The 21361-nt window shown below is 42.2% G+C and overlaps 2 protein-coding genes across 2 annotated transcripts; one reads left to right on the top strand and one right to left on the bottom strand.

The window, feature by feature from the left end:
* Positions 1-1615: 1615 nt before the first annotated feature.
* SLC46A1 (solute carrier family 46 member 1) lies at positions 1616-5891 on the bottom strand (the record flags this gene model as incomplete). The annotated part of the gene is given in 7 exon segments (XM_080356840.1): positions 1616-1800; positions 2356-2512; positions 3547-3630; positions 4024-4876; positions 4974-5188; positions 5191-5257; positions 5886-5891. Coding segments are annotated over 7 exon segments (1458 nt in total). The 3' UTR covers positions 1616-1724.
* Positions 5892-6979: 1088 nt separating this feature from the next.
* Positions 6980-19036, top strand: SLC13A2 (solute carrier family 13 member 2; the record flags this gene model as incomplete). The annotated part of the gene is made up of 13 exons (XM_080356839.1): positions 6980-7081; positions 9869-9997; positions 10341-10477; positions 11526-11752; positions 12612-12792; positions 12996-13118; positions 13667-13888; positions 13992-14080; positions 14658-14779; positions 15005-15166; positions 16114-16251; positions 17010-17127; positions 19017-19036. The coding sequence occupies 13 exons, from the start codon at positions 6980-6982 to the stop codon at positions 19034-19036; spliced, it is 1770 nt and encodes a 589-aa protein (XP_080212965.1).
* Between the last annotated feature and the right edge of the window lie 2325 nt (positions 19037-21361).

Raw genomic sequence — 21361 nt, 5'->3', positions numbered from 1 at the left:
ACCACACAGACCAAGTGGTGTAACAGCAAGTTCTTAAATCCTCCCTACTTCACCTCATGCTCCTCTGCTTAATTCTCCCACTTTTATCATGCAAAGCCGTCTATCAGCGTTTCACAGTTACTGCACGTTGAAGGATAAGTTACAGACTAAATGCTCCCACAAGCTTTGCTGTGGTGGGCTGCTTCCGAGTCCCAAACCTGCATTTTTCCTGACTCAGGACTCCCACATGCTCAGGCTCCACAAGGCAGATGACTTTCAGCTGCTGCTTCTTTACTGCAGGGTCTTCGATAAAGGAAGAATGAGACAAGGACAAATGACATCAACAGCTGTATGAGAAAAGCTATCTTTTTATGAACCATAAAAGAGAATGGAGGGTTTATGCATTCTGAAAGTAACATGTCTGCTAAGCAGTTTCACAGTCAAGGACATTATTGCATGCATCTGAACAGCGGGTACAACGCAATGTACACAGAACTGCTGCTTTATGACACTTTGAAGAACATAGGATTGAGGCAATACAGTTAATGTTTTGGAAAGAACAGTTATGAACACCGTGAACATGGGGTTTGCTTGGTAGCATCAACATACTCCAAGAGGGGCGGCAAAAGTGAGGTCACTGACACAAAATTATGTCCCGTACTGAGTTAGTTCTTTAAGTATTAATTAGTTAATTCCCTGTATCAATACAACAAAACAATTTATCTCTGCAGATACTAGTCCTGTCCCCACACCAGCCTGCCCTGACAGCGCCGTGTATCGATGAGGAAGGATGGCTTCTGGCTCTGCCAAAAGCACAGCAGTGATTCCACATGACACTTGGGGCCTCACATTTATAACACAATGGTCTTCAGTTAGGGAGCAGCGATTTTGTCAATTTTAGCCTTAACTTCATCAGTTTTGGTGACTGTCAATTCAGGAACCTACCTGGCACCTTAATATTTTCCCACAAGTTACCACTTCTCAAAAGGACCTTTGAAATCCTGGGCTGAGCTGCAGACCGACAGGCAGGACGTGCTGCTGCGCTCCTCTTTGCAAGCACTTCAGGCGTTAGATTCTCTCCCCAGGACACCTCTGACTTGCGAAGCTGAAGCCAGCTCAGTCAGTAAGGACAGCAATAGCATTCCTGCGCTAAACTGCTGCTCGTCACAAGGATTTCTGAAGGAGCCCAGTCTAGCGCGCAAGGTTTGTGTGACTTTTATTGATACTACAATGATTCGGAGCGCAGAGCCTCCTCAGCAGCGCGCTGTTGGACTGCCTCTGCTTCAGACTTGCCCTGCAGATTTTGGTCTGGGCCTCACTCACACCAGCAACTCATCTGCTGCACCCTGTACTACTGAGAGTGGAATATTGTTTTGTAATTAAACCAGAATTCAGTCCTCTCTCGCCATTAAAACATGCCACAGAATCTTCCCTCCCCGCCAAACCCCAAACCACTAACTGGCCCTGCAAATGGCCAACAACAGCTTTTACTCTTGATTGGGTTTTGGATCTCTTGGGTTTTCTCTGACAGATGAGCCAACACAATAGCGAGGAGGCATTTACATCTGCAAATCAAGTTCCTGTGGGTAGTCAGAGCCATGATTTCCAACTATTTGGCATTTAAAAATTAGTAAGGACAAGCAGGGTGTCCCTCCCACACTAGTCTGTCCTCCAAGAGAAGAATAAAGAGCAGTCTGCAGATGGACGCTGCCAAGCTGGCCAGTTCCTTGTTGCTAAGTTGCTGCTCAGCCGTCTGCAGGAGTCAGGGAAGCATCTGAGAAGTGACTGTAGTCATGGTTTGAGTCCCAGATTTCTATCCACCTAAGAAGGAATGAACAGTTAGAGCCTACGAAGGCACACTGGGATTCTTGCTGAATGAAATGAGTTTTAAAGTTTCGAAGGAAGAGAACAAAACGACCCTGCCAGGAGCTGCTGTACTTCTATTGCAAATCCCAACACATTCTCTCTCCCAGGACTTACCAGGGGACTTTTGTTTTCTATCATGACACAACTTTTGCTTTAATTAGTAAAGAAACCACAGGAAGAAGGACTGCTAAAAGAGCTCCAACTCTCCCATAAAGGAGGACTTTCAAATTCAACTCCAGATTTCTGATTCCACTCTGAGGGTGGAATGAGACTTTGAAGCATGTTGAATGTTGGCAGCTGATTTACTTGGGCTGTAGGTTAATCACTGCAATTCAGATGCCAGAAGAAGTGGACCTGCACCTCTGCTTACTGGGGCACTAAACACCTTTCCAGAAGCATAACTGCAAATATACCTCAAGAACTGAGAGTCTCTATCTTGAGTAAATAGTATTTTTCATGTTACAGTTCCCAGGCCCTATAGCAAAGTTTAGAAATTTGAAGTAAATTTACCCAATTATAGCTGCTGGAATGAGAAGAATTATAGCCCCGAAGAGAAACGGGAATCCCCTCATGAAGTGCAAGGTTGCAGGGTAGAGAGAGTTGAACACTCCTGCAGCCACGAGCGAACACAGCGCTTCCAAACAGGCAACGGACGCAAAGAGAGCACCTGGAAGAGATATATCAGAGGTTAACGGAGAGATGACCCTGCCTGTAAACATCTTAAACACATCACCTCCTTCAGTGGGATTCCGTGAGTTTTTCTATGAGTTTGCACCAGAAAAACAGTGTCTGCGTTAGCAGGTGTGGTAAGCCAGAGCTGGGAGCCTGGATCAGGCTCACTCTGCTGGCCTGACAGGCCAAACCTGGCAAGCTCAGCTCCTCTGCAGCCAGGACCACCTCACTGAGCTCCAGAACTCATTATCACCGGAGCTGGCCAGGGACATTAAATATCCTCTGGATTGCAAATGCTTTTGATAAGGCTATACGGATCTGTTTACTGCCAAGCACATCTTATCACTTGTTAAACATTAAATTAAGGAGAAGCCTGCACTTTAAAGATTTAGCACCATAAATGTGGTATCGAGTGCACACCACCTTCATCCAATATAAGAAGCACAAATTACGTAAAGTTACCTTTTAATCTTTCCCACCTTGATTCCCTCCTTCCCTTTGCCTGCCTGTGCCTAAACCTGCACAGAGTTTAACAAGTGCAAGGTCTTCAAACAAATTACTGGAAGAAAGGCAACTACGCTCCTCCTACAGGTTATCCATGATCTTTCACCATGGTCAATGATATAACCCTCTAACCACATTGGGTTTCTTCCCACTGTTACTGATCTACAGAAAAGTCAGGAAAATCACGATTTTCTGCTAATTATACAATCTATTTTAACTCTTGCTCCTTGTACAAGCTTTGGAAAGAAACAGATGGAAGAAAGAACTATTCCTGAGCCTGAATGCAGTACCTTTCATTCTGCTTTTCTTCTCTTGTTCTCGTCTTGAAAATGTAGCAAGTTTTAATGGATGAAAACTGACAATTATTCTGAAAAAATAAAATACTACCCTGGGTCTGAGGGTGAATGCAGGGGCACAGGTGTCCAAAGGAGCCAGGGAAGTCCTAACCTCCCAAAGTTGTTTGGTCTCAGTGTCCAAAGAAGAGAGTTTCAGGACCTGGGTTAAGCACACTGGTCCACTCCTTACCCTGTTCAGTCTCGCTGACCAGCTTGGAGAGCCTGGCTCTGATGACTGGAGTGGCTGCCATGGAAAGGAACAGAAGCCCATAACCTGTAGGCAAGAAACAGCACATTAGAGAAAGCTCAGCTAAAAAATAAAGTCTTTGAAGTCAATCATAGAAATCTGCAGCTCTAGGCAGTTTCGTCCTGCTATATTTAGACCCAAATCACACTCCTGCATCTTACAGTGCACTTCAGTCTGTGTCTGTAGTATAATATAGCTTCTGGGAAATCTAATATTCCAGGAACTACGTGGTTGCACTTTCAACTTCAGTGTTTGGTCAGCTTTGCTGTTACCGAGCCACACTTTTGTTGGCACATGGGCTGCACTGGAGGCAGAACTTCCTCCAAGTGCTTGAACTCCCAGAAGCACACTGCCCTCCTGCATCTACTGGCATCACTAAGCTAAAAACCTGGATATAGGGATTTAAGGACTCAGCATCACCTGTAAACATCAGTGATGTTGTAGTAGCAAGAGAAATCACCACCAGTCCCGAAATATTGGAGAATAATCCTATCTCTGCCACCCAGGTGTCTTCGAGGCAGAGCTGCAGCAGCCGCAGCCCTCCCAGGCTGCTCAGGTAAGTCAGGTAACTGGCGGCTGAGCCGTACCCAATGAGGTCAGCAGCCCAGCAGAGAGGGGAACCAAGCTCGTACAGAACAAAGAGGTCTTTGGTTCCAAAATGTACCGTCACCAGAAGAAAGAAAGCCAGGGAGTAAAGAGCAAGCTGCCGCCTGAAGCTCCGGTGTTCTGAGGCTGTGTACAGCCTGCAGACAGCTTTGTAATGACTGAGTGTGAACAGCTTGGCTGGTTTCTGCTGCTTCACCGATTCCTGAAGACAGAAGGCCGCATAGAGAGCGGCAGCGAGACTGGCAGCAAGCACGAGCCAAAAGGGGTTGATGTACCCCTGAGCCTTGCGCCACTGGCCACCACCAATGCTGGCCAGCATGCCCGCGATGCCGAGGCACGCCTCGAGGACGGCCACGCGGAATGTACGTGCACGTTTGTCGCTGGTGTCGGCCACGTAGGCGAAGCAGCTGGCCAGGATCAGGTTGTAGTCTCCCATGAGGCCACTCAAAATGCGCCCAAGGAGAAAGTAAGCAACGTGCAGCTGCAGATACATGACGAGAAGATAGACGGCCGCTTGCACAGCCATCCCCACTGCTGGTAGGATGAGCGCAGGACGGCGGCCCACGCTGTCGCTCCATGGTCCGAAGAGAGTCACGGAGAAGAGACCAACGAAGAAGCCTCCTAGGTTGATATAGAGGTTCCAGTGGGAGACCAGCACTTCCACCTCCTGCAAGAGAAACGGGCATCTAAGACTGTGCACCAGCGGCCCCCAACACTGCCCCAGAGCACCCTGGACCCCTCTAGCCCCTCTCCCGCTCTCCCACCTGCCGCAGAGGGTCATCATCAGCGCTGCCATTGCCGCAGCCGGAGGGGCTGGTGGCGTTGGGGCTGTAGCCGCGCTCGGTCCCCAGCCGGTCCCACAGGTACTGTGTGGCGAGCGGGCCCTGCAGGCCGAGGGACAGGGTGGCCAGGAACAGGAGCGGCTCGACGTTGGCAAGCGGGGGGCAGCGGCGGGCAGGGGGCAGCGGCGGCGCGGCCATGGCGGCGGAGGCGGGCGCGGAGCGCTCCGCCCAGGACAGGCGGCCCCGCCCCGCCGGGGAACCGGGGGCTGTCAGCGGTCGTGGCTCGTTTTCCTGCAAAAGGAGGAAGGGATGCGCTCTGCCTTTGCGTGGCAAACAAGGAGATCCGGAGGCAGGGCTTGGCTCTGCAGCCCTGTGAATAGAATCACAGAATCATTTTGCCTGAAGAGATCCTTAAGATCATCCAGTCCAACCATAACCTAAATCTAGCACTAAACCATGTCCCTAAGAACCTCATCTATACATCTTTTAAATGTGCCTTTCAACTCCGGGTGTGTTATTTATTGAATTTAAACTTAAAACCTGATCTTTTTCTTATCTCCAAAGAAAGGAAAAGTTATAATCAGCATTTTTAACACACTAGAATGATGCTGTTTCTTGTGAGCAATATGCCTAAATCAAGCCTGCAAGAGAGCTGTGAGTCTGCAGCTCTGGCAACTGAAACCCCACTGTTTTCAGTCATAAGCACATTATTGAAAGGAAACAAACCCCAACAGAGAAGGGATGAGAGAGCAGAAGAGCAGAAGCTCTTAGTGGAGCTGGCATCAGATGGCTTCGTGCCTGTGCTTCTCTTTCTCTGCTTGAGTAAGCTATAAACAGAGCTGAAACAATTTATACCAATAAAATGGAAACGTTATCATTATATAAAGTGCGAACTTGCATGATCTACCAAATAAAGATATCAAAGTAACAATAACAAGACATTCCCTTTGGAATTCAAAACTTCCATTCCATTCCATTCCTACGTATTTACAGAACCAAGTAATTCAAGTGCTTGTATTTTGGAAGTGTCTTGCAACTGGGACAAGAATTGCTGGTAATTTCGCAATAGCACTTGATTCCCACCCCCCCCCAACACACCTTGCAAGATAGCAAAGCTGGGCATATAAACCTGCAAGATCAGGTGAAAAAAATAGGCCAATGTTTGCAAAGCAATGCACTAGAGCCAAGTCTTTCCCAACCCACTGAGATATAAGTTATTAGGTTCCATCTTTGGACCTCAGCCTTTCTTTTAACCCACTGGGCTGTCACATGGGAGGAACTGAGTTCTGACCAAATCTTCACATTTCCCTTTTTGCTCTTTGAATAGAAGAAAACAGAATTGTCATGAAGGTCATCCTGGGATTACACAGAGACGTGTGACCCTGCTTGCAGGGGCTAAGGACTGCAAGTTCCTTTCTGCACAGGGACTTGATGTGACATCTGGTGACAGGAGCTCTACTCTAGTGGATTTTGCTACCCAAAGAATTCCTCAGCAGATACAATGATGTTTATATAACGTTTTATGTTGATGCTTCTAATCTCTATATTTGAGTATTACAGGTGCAGATGTGTTCTCTACTCTACATATTTTTAAAACTATTTTCAACCTATTATGGAGGGAGCCGTTTCTCTTTTTTACAAGAGGAATAACAGTACCTATTCAAAGAAGGCATTATCAAAGACAAAAATAGTAATATTTTTTTAAACAAAGCGTCAACCATTTCAGGCTGCTTTTAATAAACCTACTTGATCCACAAGGAGTTAATTCTCTCCTGGATTTACCGGTTATCAGGAAGATTGTCTTAAGAACGTTCCTGATCTGACACTCTTGCTGTCCCCTCCCTTCTTTGTTCTCTCCCTTCTTTCACCAATTACAGTTCCAAAAACAACACCCAGCCTCCTGAGGTCAATGGTTAATATTCCCAAGTGTTTATATAGTCTCCAGCAGCAGATCTCAAGCCTCTCAGCGCTGGGCTAGGTCCAGCACCATGGCTGGCTTCTGGCAGATGATCCTGGCCTTCAGGAAATACCTGATCATAGTGTTTGTACCCCTCTTGTTTCTTCCTCTGCCTCTGGCTGTTCCTACTAAGGTAAGAATTTTTTAAATCGAATTTGAGAGCCAAATCCCTCCTTGGAGTTGTTCCTTTTAAGTGACAGAGCTGAAGAGAACATAGAGATTCCTTCTCACTTCACAGAATCGCCCTTCGTTTATTGTTCGAAGAGCTTTTTGTCTGAGCAGCCCCCTTTGGCTGGTGGAGCAACATAAAAGCAATAGGACACGGATGAACAGTTACATCTCTGATTGCATATTCTAGAAGAATGCCCAGTGACATGCAATTTCTCAGCTTTTGCTTTCCACCTAAGTGATTTAGCAAAGTCCTTTCTATGCTGAAGCTCATACGTGTCAACCTAATCTACAATCTAAGGCTCAGTTTTAACCCCCCTTCTCATTTTCTAGAAGTATTCAGTTCACATCTTACTTTAATTTTGTCCTTGTTGTTGTTGCCATCTAGGAGAGGTATTTTTCTTGGTCAGACAGACAAATTAATTCTAATACATAAGGATAAAATAATGTGTATTCCACTCTGGCCTCAGCCTGCCTGCTTATCTCCCAGTCCCTGCTGCCTCCCAGTTTCTAGTCTCCTTCACTGAGCTTCATTCTTCACTAGCTCTTCTCTGTCTTTTTGTGCAGCTTGTTCCAAAGCTCCTTCTTCCTCCCAGCTCTTTTTCTGAGTGTTATCAGAGATTTTGGAGCTATGACCAGAGGATCACAAGCAAGAATGACAGCGTGGCACTAGTCTGAGGTAAAATGTAGGGATTGATCAGGCGTGTCATCCCATTTCCTTGCTATGCAAATAAAATAGCTTAAACTATCACTAAAAAGCTTACTAAGAAGAAAAACAGAAAAAGTACCTTTTTGCTAGTTAACTTTCCAGAGGCAAAAGAGTTACAGAAGTTAAAAGAGATTTGGAGCAGAAAAGTTCTAAGTAGCCAGAAAGAGGGATATATTTTTTTGTCCTGAGGCCACGTGTTCAAACTTACTTGCTAGAGTCATTGTCACCATACAATAAATCCTTGGTGTTGCCTGGGGAATGATTTGGCAGTCTTGGTTCAGTTCCTCTTTGAAAATGACTCTCTCTGGTTTCTATGTAGTCAGCTACAACACAAAAAATTAAGAGGTCCTGGACTTTTCCCTTTGCAATCTGTAAGAAGATTTCTTGTGTTAGAATTGTCTTGCGGTACTGCTGAGCAGGAAAAGCTGGTACCTCAGCAGGCAGAGCTGTAAGCAGACAAGTTACAGGATAGAATTTCACATTTTTCTATTCTGCCGAGCTATTAACCTGTCCTATAATGACATAGTACTGGACACAAAACTATTACAAATGAGAGCAAACAATGCTAAAGATTTTGTCTAAAGCCAGAGGAATGTCATTACAGGACAACTGACTTTGTGAAATGCCTTATTCTGACTTTTACTGAGAGCCTGTTCACACTGTGCATATGATATATGTTCCATATGTTGCTAAGGTCTCTCAAAAGTCACCCATTGGCATCATTTAACAACAAAAATGGGAGAAAAAGGAACATCGAAATGGGAAATTGCTTTCAGTGCTTGATGTGATGTACAATTAAAGTTCTTACTGCTCTCATTCAAAAGTAAGGCTCAAAAAGCCATCCCTTCATCTCTTCACGAATGTGTTTCAGTTTTACTTCTTGGACTCTGTTCCTTTGGTAATTTATCACCCAGGTTGCTATCTATCTTCCTTTCCCCCAGACTACTCAGTTCCCCTGCTCAACCCTTCCCTTCACCAGCTCTGTAACTTCCACACCATGTTCACAAGTCCCAAGCACGTTCTAAAGCATCACAAGTTAGATTTTGCTGGACACTATTCCAGCTCCTTGGTTTGCTTCTCTGTAAACGTCTTTTCTCAATAAGCATCACTACATTTTCATTCATACTGTCCAGTATTTTTTTGTGGACAACCCTGATCCAAGACCACACAACCACTTTTTTCATCCCTTGCATTTGCTGGTGCTCATTATTGTGCTAGTTCCAAAACACGGGCAACACTATAACCTGCAACGTTACTTTTTCTTGCTTTCTTCATCAGCCCAGCCATGTAAAAATCTGTTGTGACATCTTGTTTTGAATCTTTTTAGTGTATGAGACTGAGTTAAATATTTTTACATAAGATTTGGAGTGGTTGTCCAAAGCAGAACTAAATCAATGTTTTCTCAGGAAATAAACAAACAAAAAAAGGAGTAACATGAAATAAAGGATCATACTTTCTTCAAATAAATAAGTCATAGTCAGTGGAAGCTGAAACTGATCTGTGACCGGTCTGTCAGTGAGCCTTTCAAAATCTGTATTAAGCTAAAAATCCAATGAAAAATAGATAAAAGTATTTACAGCACAAGGAATCCAGGCTGTTGAAATTAGTTGGGGTTCATCTGGGTCACGTCCTGAAACATGCAGAGAAAAAAGATGGAGAAAGCTTGACTGGATCAGTAACTATTTCTGCAACTCAAAGACAAAAACATAAAAAGAAAATACCATCATCAGCAAAATCAAGAAATCTGTGCAGGGGCTGCTAATTCCTTATCATGAAGGGTTAAAAGCCACTGATTTGTTTCTTTTCCTCAGCTTGTTTCTCTCTGTTGGAGACCCCAACCTTTTCCTCACTGTTCTGATGAGGTGGTCAAATAATTTGTCATTTGATTAGGATCTGCACAGGTAGGAGGATAGATGGGAAAGATAGAAAACAACACTTTCTCAAATCCCTTTATCAGATAATGAACACAATTATGGGCTGTTGCCTTCTCAAAGCCTAAGTGAGCTGTACAGTCTGTTCTGATTGCATGTACTCTTCTGTCAGGAGGCCCAATGCGGTTACACTATCATCGTCATGGCCCTGTTTTGGTGCACGGAAGCCTTGCCGGTGGCTGTCACAGCTCTTTTTCCTGTCCTGCTGTTCCCACTAATGAACATCATGGATTCAACAACAGTAAGAGATCTCTATATGTGTTTGCCTATGTATTTATTGGTCAGCTTCTGTTATTCTGGGAATATTTCCAGGGTGATTTCTCGACTGTAGTGCAAAGAAGAGCAAATTGTGCTATAGTTACAGAGGGAATATACTGTCCTCTCTGTGGAACACAACTTACATGAGCTCAGAATGAACTCTGGGTGGAGCCGCAAATCTGAAATCAAAGCAAATTCACTGTCTAGATCCAATCCATACTTACTGCGTGATGATGTGTCTAGGTCAAGATCCTCCCGCAGAAGGTGCCTTCTCTCTGAGCATCGGTTTCGTGTCAATATTTTCTCTCCCATGTTCCATGTTCCAGACTTGCCAGGAGTACCTGAAGGACACCAATATGCTTTCTATTGGGGGACTGCTGATGGCCATTGCTATTGAGAACTGGCAGCTGCACAAGCGCATTGCTCTGTGGGTTTTGCTTATCACTGGTGTCAGACCAGCCCTGTGAGTAACAGTCGTGAAAATGTTGTGGGATAAAGGACTTTATGGCATTAGTTCCTATCTCAGAGTTGCCTGTAGCCTCCTATGTGAATCTGCAAATCATATCCTACAAACGCTTTTCTACGGTCCAAGTGAGTTAGCACCTAAACAAACCTTACAAATGGGCATCCTTCATTGTGTTACAGACCTGGTGCCTCTTTTTTAAATTCCAAATGGCTTTAGGTAGAGAAATACCAAAGAGAGAGTCAATTCTGAGAAGAGAAGGGTGCTGCCAGGCTTGGCCCGAAGCACAGCTTTAGAGAACCAGGAAAGACTGCAGCTGAAACACAGAAAACATACACTATTTAGCCATTACACTGATTGCAAAGAGAAGAGAAAATGTGGGATGCTTGTTTTGAAAACAACAAATGTTTACCAGACGAGAACTGTAAGCTATGCAGAGGCTACATGGCCCTATTTAATTTGTCTCAGATCATAAGATGGAATATAGAAGGAAATTGCAAAGCAATAGAATAAAAATGCATATAAGATAAAACGCTTTTCATTTAATACCTAACCTACATCTCTATTTGAGACAAATAACAGAGTAATACCAAAACAAGGATTAGAATTTTATATGAGTAAGAAGAGAATCTTGAATAGAGGTGGGATAAAATTACAAAAAAAAAGAGATCATCTTCCTTATGGCTTAAACTGATTGCCATTTGGGATCAAATTCAGCTTGCAATTCCTCTTCAGAATATATGACAATACATTGACATGTGTTATTGAGATGGTATGTCTCAATATAGAATGCAGAATAAGCAGGATACTGACTAGATGAACTGTTTGCTCCAAGATACCAGCCTCCACTTCCCTAGTCATAAGACTGTAAAAGCACAATTGGTTGAAATTGCACACAGGAAATAAGGTGAAATCTTCCTGTGTCATTCACAAAGCAGACCAGGGTAAGAAGAAGCACTATGTGTGAATTTAACAACAACAAACGATGAAAAAAAGGGCATTGCAGCCCTGAGTTCTGAACAGCCTATTTCAAACGTTTTCATTTCAGACTTCTCATGGGTTTCATGGTTGTGACTGCCTTCCTGTCGATGTGGATCAGCAACACTGCCACCACTGCCATGATGGTCCCAATTGCACAAGCAGTGTTGGAACAGTTGCACAAGTCTGAAACGGAGTCTAGTACACCTGGCCAAGTGTCTGAAAACATCAATAAAGCCTTTGAACTGCAGGAAGAGGCAACCAAACCAGAGAGCTCCAGAGAAACAGAGAAAAAAGGTGAGTGGGTCATGCGTGTTTTACTCTTTGGGATAACGGAGGATAACCTGATGCTTTCTTCACGGTCATTATAGTTGCAAGTAAATATTAAAAGCAGAATGTACCTAACTGTATCAAACAGCATTTATGATGCTCTTCCATGAACCAGATAAAAGCACAATAAGACTTGGCTGAAGTTAGAAATAGATTGAAAATACGAGGCGATGATAACCAATCAATTAAACAACAAAATGCATAAAGTCTACTTTATCGGAAGCCTTTACATTTGGCTTGATATTTCCCTATATATTTTAGTTCAATTATTATCTACTGTGTAACTTACCAGATAAAATAGGGAGTTTCCAAGGGAAAATTTGTGGCCTATTTCATGCCAGAAGGTTAGGGATTAAAATGATCTTTCTAATCCAAAGATACAGAATCACACAACAATATCTCCTTCCCAGCTGCCTTGCCCTCACCCCATCTTTGAGATGACTCAAGTGTTTCTGAATATAAATCTCAGTGCCAGCAGTCAGGTGCTGGTATAGAACGAGTTTCCCCCAGTCCAGCTCCTCTGACTCTGTTGTACCTCCCTGAATTCTCACCTCTCCCCCCACCGTGTGCAGTTCGGACCTTGCCCTAGTTCACTGAGAAGTGTCAGCAGTATGTTCAGACTTTATCACACATTTCAAATTCTATTCCTCTGAAAAAAAACAGAAGGTCAAATAATTAACAATGCTGCCAAACAACAAATGAAGAAACCTGGCTCCTTCAGCTCTGATCCCATTGTGCCATAGCCTTGAACTACTGAATTATGCAGGTGCAAGATCTCTTTCTATCTGGTCTTCTATAACTCTTTTGTTTCTGTCTTGAGATGTAGGAAATAGTCATGTCATGACAGTCGAGGAAGATAAAAAGATAAATGAAAATCTGCTAGATGAGAAACACAAGAAATTCTGCAAGGGGATGTCTCTCTGTATTTGTTACTCAGCCAGTATCGGAGGGATTGCAACTCTGACCGGGACAACACCAAATCTGATACTGCAGGGACAAGTTGCTGAGTAAGTTGGGTTGAATTTGGGATTACAGACCCACTAAACTGCCTCATTCTGCTCACTTCCAGCCAGCACAGAGAAGGAAAATATCAGTTTGGTAACTTTGTTGGGAAGTTAGCTTATCTTCCTTAGTAGGCCTCCCAGGACTCCACTTCTCTGAATCATTAAATACAGAATTTTGGATACTAACAGCCATCTGCATTTCACAGGCTCTTTCCTAACAATGACAATGTCATCAACTTTGCCTCTTGGTTCTCCTTTGCCTTCCCCACCGTGATCGTGTTACTGGTTTTGACATGGATTTGGCTGCAGATACTGTACTTGGGCTTTAAGTAAGTAATTTACAGACTGTGATACAGCTGACAGGCCTGTTATCAAGTATTTATTACATGTTATAACACAAGTGATACTTTTACTGATGAGCCTAAACTTGAAAGTCCGAAAGTGAGAAAGTCCTCACAGGTAACAGAACAGAGACTAGCAGAACAGCATACCAAGTATCTGCTCAAATACTCCAACATTTTCTCCAAGAAACCTGATCAAATCCCAGCTAAATATACTCTGCAGCTGAAAATAGGAAGTTACAACTGCATATAACTACTCTGCAGAGTTGCCTTCATGTCCTGAAAGATTGTTGTGCTTCAAACCAGGAAACTGATTTCTACGTAGAGCTGGTAAATACCTTTGTGACGGGAGCTTCTACAGACCCAGTTACTATACAACACCAATGGCTGCTCATGCTGATAGTAATTTATATATCATCTCTATGTGCATATATCAATACATTTAAAAGACAATGCAACTGAATATAAAATCCGGATTATCAACTCTGAGGATATCTGGCAAATTTCTCTGATATTTCTTGTCCATTTTTTTCTAGTTTTCGGAAGAATTTTGGTTGTGCTTCAAGTGCTTCTGAAAAGGTCAAGGAGCAACACGCCTATAACATTATAAAGGAAGAGTGCAAGAAATTGGGCTCAATGAAATTTCCAGAAATAGCAGTTTTGATCCTCTTCATACTACTGGTACTGCTCTGGTTTACACGAGACCCTGGGTTCATACAAGGTTGGGCAACAGTTCTTTTCAACAAAAATGGTACAAGGTATCACCACTTTTCCTCCTCACTTTGAACAAAAATGAAGTAGGCTATATTTCATAAAAATGAAAACAATAGCTCAACTAAATTTCTGACTGATCTGTTGCAGCTATGTCACTGACGCTACAGTTGTCATCTTCATTTCAGTTCTGTTGTTCATCATCCCTTCCAGCATTTCTAACAACGACAAACAAACAGGTAAGTTTACCGAAGGCATCAAAAATCAACTGTCAGAATAGGTTTTTGAATGTAGAAGATTTACGTTTTAGATTTACGAAGGAAATTTCAAACATTAAAGAAGATTTCAAACTGTTCTTCCTGCATAGCTATATCTGTATGCTTTAGGCTAAGCAAACATGTATCCCATAAAAGTTCTCTGTTTCTTGTAATTTAACTAAGCAGGAAACTCATATCCCAGCAGTGTTACAGACACTAGTATACAGAGATATAAAAGCTTCTGAAGCTGGAATTTACAGGAGACTTAACAGAAATGGATACAGTTCTGCAGAAACGTTGCTATACTTTTAATTCGCTCTTACCTTTATTCTACTATGCCTCTTGGAGCAGCCAGAGATCATTCATTAGTATTTTTGCAAGTCAAGTTTTAAAATCCTTGTTGAGGCTCCCACCACTTGCTTTGGGAGATAATTCCGCTCTCTACTTGATGCTGCTGACAGAAGTGTTTCCTGATGTTCAGACAAACTCACCTCCCACCAAGAAGTCCCCCTTTTTTCAGGGAATGTAACATGACTTATAAAATCATTTTGAATTTTAGGCAGCAAGCCAAAAATCCGAGCACCTCCAGCTCTCTTGGACTGGAAAACAGTTCACCAGAAAATGCCATGGAACATTGTGTTTTTGCTGGGAGGTGGCTTTGCCTTAGCCAAAGGCAGCGAGGTAACATTCCTTTGCTCACCTGGTATTTCCTGAGCCTTTTTCATGTCGCTTTTCAGGTGTGCTCTCCCAGAACACAAGATGGCACACTGGTAGCACCAAACGCGCATTTCCTCAACTAGTGGCAGCAGGACAGACTTCACCACCCTCAGAAGGAGTCCTGGGATTAGAACAAATCTATTTCTTCCCCAGTCTACTATCCTGACAGCCCTCTTTCCTCTGTTACAGGAATCTGGTCTGTCTTCATGGTTAGGTACCAAACTGACTCCTCTGCAGCAAATCCCTCCTCCAGCTATTGCTCTCCTGCTGTGCCTCCTTGTTGCCATGTTCACAGAGTGCACCAGCAATGTGGCCACCACTACCCTCTTCCTCCCTATTGTGGCTTCAATGGTAAGTTCCAGCATTTCAAAATACTCTAATAAGAACAGCTTTTGACTCTGCTCCAAGCATACATTTGCTCAATTATAAAATCTAACTGGCTGACATAGCAAAGCACTGGTTTGTATATATGATCAGGAATACGAGACACAAAAATATGTGTGTGCATGCATATATATTCACATACACTGTGCTTTCTAAAATCATTGCTGGTGAAAAATAAAGTGATTAAATTCATTGGCATATGAGACTTTGCCTTCTGGCCTAGACAACCTCATGAGGTCACTGTCAGCTGTACTTGTTTTTTCTGATTTGTTCTGCATGGAGACAGCAGCAGCATTTCCTTCCCTGCAATATTCCATTACTGTATTTCACTCGACCACTGGCCTTCCAGAAGGCTCTGAAGGCGATAGCATTAGTCAAGCTCTATGACCTAATTCAGACTTTTGCATTTCCACAGCAGATTCCTGTTGCTGGGGTAGACACGGTTCTGCTGTGTGAAAAGCTGTTTCCAGATAGAAACTGGAATAAGTTCCACCAAAATCTTTCTGCATAGGCCACAGACTCCAGCAAACCCCTAAACTGATCCACTCATCTTCAGAGATTGGGCTCCCCTGTTTCCTCTGATAACTTAACTTTGTTCTTAACCAGTTTGAAGCCGCTCTACATTTTTTCATTTTTTGTGCCTGGTTTTAATGTTGAGTACAACAGTCATTATTAATTTATAGTGCAGCAGTGATCAGAATCCACAATCAGGAACACAAAGCACTGACCACAAAAATAAATTCTTGCATTTGCTGCAAAAAGACGTTGGCTACAATTTTCTAAAGCAGAACCAAAATATGCGTGGCTGCAGCGTTTGCGAAAGAACAAGACAAATACAATCAGTCTTCTGCCAAAAGATTTCTATGCATTTTTGTGTATCGAAACCATCATCTTTGTTCTCTTTTCTTGCACAGGCTGAAGCGATCTGCCTCAATCCGCTCTATGTCATGCTGCCCTGTACGGTTTCTGCATCATTGGCGTTCATGCTCCCAGTGGCCACTCCTCCTAATGCCATCGTCTTCTCATATGGACAACTCAAAGTTATAGACATGGTGAGAAAAAGCACATTCTTTTCAGAGTTTTTAGATCTTCCCTTTTTCTGATATTGGTTCTTCTTGAAAGAGTGTTAGAAAACTCACTGTCCTCAGCTAAAGTTGAGTGGGAAGAAGAACGTATGTGTGAACTAATAAAGGGTCACACTGACTCTACTATATACAAAGAGCTTTATAAAGATGCTACTGAGCTTTTGAATAAACACCCAAGGCCTCTTGAAGGTATTCCAACAAGAGCTTGCTGTCAATGAGAAATGGCAACGTCTAATTGTTTGAAAAGCCCAAAAGTAAATCATAGGGATACCAAAGAGTCCTGCCATTCTGATAGCCCTCCTGCAGGGACAGGGGAAGGCCTAACACATCTCACTAGGCTGCCCTGATGCTTTTGCTCAGGGTGTTAAGGAAAGACAGACAAGGATGCCACATCTCTTGATAACTTTTCTAATTTATAATTAATGCAAGAAGAAATCCAAAGTAACTTTAGAGACAGATGCCAGGTCAGAAGAGAAAGTCCTACATAAGTGGATTAAAAGGACTTCAGGGCTTCTAGTTTAAGAGTTTTATCCAAAGGAAACATATTTTCCCCTAATACAAATTATATTTGTGAAGAAAACCAGCTTAAATGTAATTTGATGGAGTTCTGATGGAGTTGTGAAAGAAGGCCAAAGAGAAAACCTAACCATACAAACAACCCTAATCAGCAGGGAAGGAAAAAAGTACTCAGTTCAACTAATAATGCTTTTCTCTTACAACTCTAGGCCAAAGCTGGGTTTGTACTCAACATCATAGGAATTCTGACGATAACCCTAGCCCTCAACACCTGGGCTTCATCTTTGTTCCAACTGCAAACTTACCCATCTTGGGCAAATAAGACAGGTAAATGTCCATAAAATGGAGAGGCGAAGGAACCACCAGCTGTTGCTGTCAGAACTGCAATGAGAGCAAGACCATCATCTGCACAAGTTTTGCCAATGCAGCAGTTAAGAGACAGGCACATTCTGTGAAAAAGGACAAGCCACCTACGAGCAAAATCGTTCAGTTGACAGCAGTAATAAAATTGCCTAACAGCGCTGTTTAGCAGGCAATTTTGTTACCCCAGCAGTAAGAAAATGTAACCTTTGGCTTTTCAACTGTTCCAGGTATCTTTAGATTTTCTGTCTCTGCAGGGGTACTTTTTCCCCAAGCACTAACAACCATCACTTCTCAAGCTCTACTTGTGAAGTTTGAAATGTGCAGTGCGAAAGAAGAAAGAAGACAGAGGTGTGTATACAAAAGGAAGGAGAGAGACTCTATGTACCTGATTTCATGCACATATCTGTATGTTGTCACAACTAAAATGAATATTCACCTGTGTATTAGTATACAGGCCTCTGTGTATACATACAAAATGTACGCGATTGTTATATACTCCATGGGCATTCACAGCAAGGTGTGTGTTGGATGATTACAGACAAATCACATCCTGTCAGCCCGTTTTACTACTTTGAAACATATTTATTTGCAGTCCACTTCTGAATGTAAAAGACCGTATTTTCCTAGAACATCTTTCCCATTGTTATTTATGTAAGATCACAGCCTGTAAGGTCATGATAGGAATAGCAATATTGTCTTGAGAAAGGGAGAATCCATGTGTCCTAAAATATATATGTTCAAATTAAAGATTTTTTTTATGAACATCCTGTGTTATGGAGATTTTTCCTGTTATATATGACTGCTTCTCCTTCTGTCTTCCATGTAGCAACTGCTTGTCTGTGTGCTTCCTTAAAATATCTTGAAATAGAGAAGATAACAGTAAGAGAAAATCAATTATGCTAAGGTAATAATTACTTTATTACTAAGAGTCTAATTTTCTTGGACTCTCAAAACCAAGATCTTCCTTTTCAAAAGTCCCTTATACTGTTAAATATTGAATTCCTATTCTGCTGGAACTGACTTTCAGTAACACATAGACTCCCAATGACCAAACTGACAAAGATACTGGAGTATCTAAAGACACTTTGCCAAATCAAGCGCTTAGTACCATAAAGGAGGCTGGGTTTAGACATCAGATATGTGGGGCCCTGAACTTTGCACTAAATACTTTGTTCTGTTGTTTCCTGCCTAAGTTTTGCACAAAGTCTATTGCAGTTCTGAAATCACACTTGAACCATACTGGTTCAATGAGTGAATGTGAGTGAATTTCACTCTAAAATAGCATACACGCTCTTCAAAATATTCCTTGTTTCTTTCTCTGTGCTAATTATTAGGACACAAGGACAAACTGCAGAGTATATTTGATGTATAAAATGTTAGAATTGACTGACCTGCAGTAGTTTCTCTCCAGTTCCAACTGTAAAGACAATTCCGGTATCTGTTGATCATCGATTCCCTCTCACTGGCCTGAGAAGGACAGTTGCTCTGGAAAAAATCACTGTGTCAGGAAGAATAGTCTGGTAGAAACCCTCCAGTGGATTTGAAAGATAGTGTTTTGATTTGATATGTGATAGGGATCCAACAGAATATCCACAGCACAAGAAGGAAGGACATTTATTCTGTTTTGCTAATGAGCTCCTGGGTAATTGATTTCAATCACATAATGACTTGCTCAGGTCACTGCTAAACCACTCACCTTCTTTCCCTTTGCATTTACCTCTATCAAATAACATCCATAACCATCTAAATATTTTCATTATCCTCCTCACCCTGGGTCTGAGTACCTAATGAAGTGATAAACTCAAGCAAATGATTTGCTGCAGACCTCTCCCTTTTTCACTCTTTGTCTGCAGCATCAGGGCAGTGTGCGTAGCTTTTGTTTGCTTTTTGCTTTCTTTGAAATACTTGCACATAGTTTACATGTCCTTCTAAACTACTGCTTAGCTAAGCAGGAAATGTTGAATTCTTATAACATTTCCCATCAGCCTCTCCTTTCCAGCCCTTTAAAACTGTGCTATGATTCTTTGAAGTCTTTTCTATTAGTCTACATTATTCAGAGGCTGTGGTGTGCATAAGTAAATGCAGGAGCGCAGGTGCAATCTTTATGGCAATCTCAAGAAGAAAGCAGAGACACATCAAGTAGCACAGAATGTCATAGGGCCAATGCAATAATGCTGGGTGTTCCATGTTAATTAGCATGTATGAGTATATAAAGGTTGGAGACTTACCAGAAAATGGCTGCAGCGAAAGTTACTCAAGGGGTAGACAAATGCCCAGTTTCCAGAAGAAGACAGGTGAACAGCTGCCATCTGTAGACAGAGAATAAAAACTAACAATAATACTGGGACATAAAGAGGACAGAAAACTTCATTAATAGTTTCCACCTTGAAGTGATGGTAGCAGCAAGTACGTACTGGGCAGTTTATTGCCTCGGGTGTGTCTGAGAGCACGACTAGTTGAGGTACAGCTAAATATAGTGTACTTGTGCAAAACCCAATAACACTATTGAAAATGTTAATAATTTTCTAAGCAAAGCAGGTAGAAAGTGTTTCTAAGCCCCATTATTACACAGATCACCTTTGAAGGGTGGTTCCCCATTATGTTTCCAGATATTGCCCTCAAGGAGTGGCTCAATTTCCCATTGTATGATCAAATTTCACAATCTTCTGTGAAACTGCCAGCTCAGCACCTGCTGTAGTTAGGTGTGATTTCCAATGCAGCTCTTCATTTCAGAGTTGACACTGAGTTTGTTTTACATAAGGGTTGTAAGTGATAAATTTGTTAATGAGAGGGGGACGTCTGCTTTCTTGCCTCCCTTCTCTAAAAAGCAAGGGCCGTACAAAACCACAAAATGCAGGTTTCCCACAGTATATGCCAGTGAGTAAGTGGGTGACTCGCAGTCACCTCCTCTGTTTTCCCTGGAGTTATGGTGCTGCCTTGCCCAGACACACAAACACACACGTTCTACAGGCACACGCATGTACATCAAGAGAACGTGAAGGACTTATCCTGGTAAACATATAAATTTCTAAAACACAGGACCCCAGCAGAAAACCAGGTGAATTTCAAGCAGGGTAATACAACGATGAAAATAGCTTGCCTTTGAGGAAGGCACTTCAGAGACATCTTGGCAGAAATTTGTACAGTGGTGTGTAAGTGATGCAAGAGTCACTTCATTGAGCCCTGAAATCATAAACAGACTTAACAGAACACATGACACTTCTAAAGCCAAAACAGGATAAATCCCGCATGTCTTTTTAAACTTCCAGTTGGTTTGGAAAAAGCAAAAATGTGCTCCCAGTCACTTAAAAGCTATTAAAATTAATTTCAAGCCTTACGGTATAGCACTGAAACCCTAAAATATATACAGATCTTAAAATGTAATTCCTAAGCTTTCATTAAAAAACAAACACCACCACCACAATACAAACATGAACAAACTTGCTTTGAAGGAAGTGTTATATGATGGACATAAAATAATTCTCAAAAAGATGACAAATATTTTCAGAAAACAAAATACCAGTCAACAGAAAACAAAGGTCCTGTGTTTTATCCAACAGTCATCAGCATGTATGTAAATAAGGACCTTTCTCCAGAAGCTGTAAAAGCAGTTCCACTCTCGGCCCTGGAGGTAATTCCTCCCTCAGTTAACTATGCCATGTTGGCAGTAGTGTGCATCTTATTCCAAAACTCAAACTCTCACCATTTGGCATATTTGTTCTAGGAACACAACTCCTTACTCTCAATAAGCATGTTGGTTTTAGTGCTTGCAAAGGCAGAAACACTTTAGAATTTCTGCACTGATGAATAATCAAATAAAGAGCAGAAATAGAAATACAAGGGCTTAGGAAATACGTCACTTTAAATCATCAAAGAATTTCACAACCCTCAGTTTTTTTCCAACACGGAACCAATAAAACTATTTACAACTTGATTCACTGAACTTTATGATTTGAGTTAGTAATGACGAAGGTGCCAAGATCTGGAAATGAAGTGGTTTGAATATACTAATCACCTGGTGTCCAAAATAACAACTGTTTAATAGAACTTAATCACTACTGTCAATGGCATGCATTTTCTCCTATTAAAGAAACACTTAATATTATTTATCCTTTAATCATACCAACAGACCGAAAACGTGCCATCTAGTGGCTGCAGACACTTCACCAGGACATGCCCAAGGTTCTTACATCCAGGC

This window comes from Nesoenas mayeri (genome assembly GCF_963082525.1).
Source record: "Nesoenas mayeri genome assembly, chromosome: 20".
Taxonomy (NCBI): Eukaryota; Metazoa; Chordata; class Aves; order Columbiformes; family Columbidae; genus Nesoenas; species Nesoenas mayeri.
Note: the sequence above shows the minus strand (reverse complement) of the source record. Positions and strands in the feature narration are given on the sequence as shown.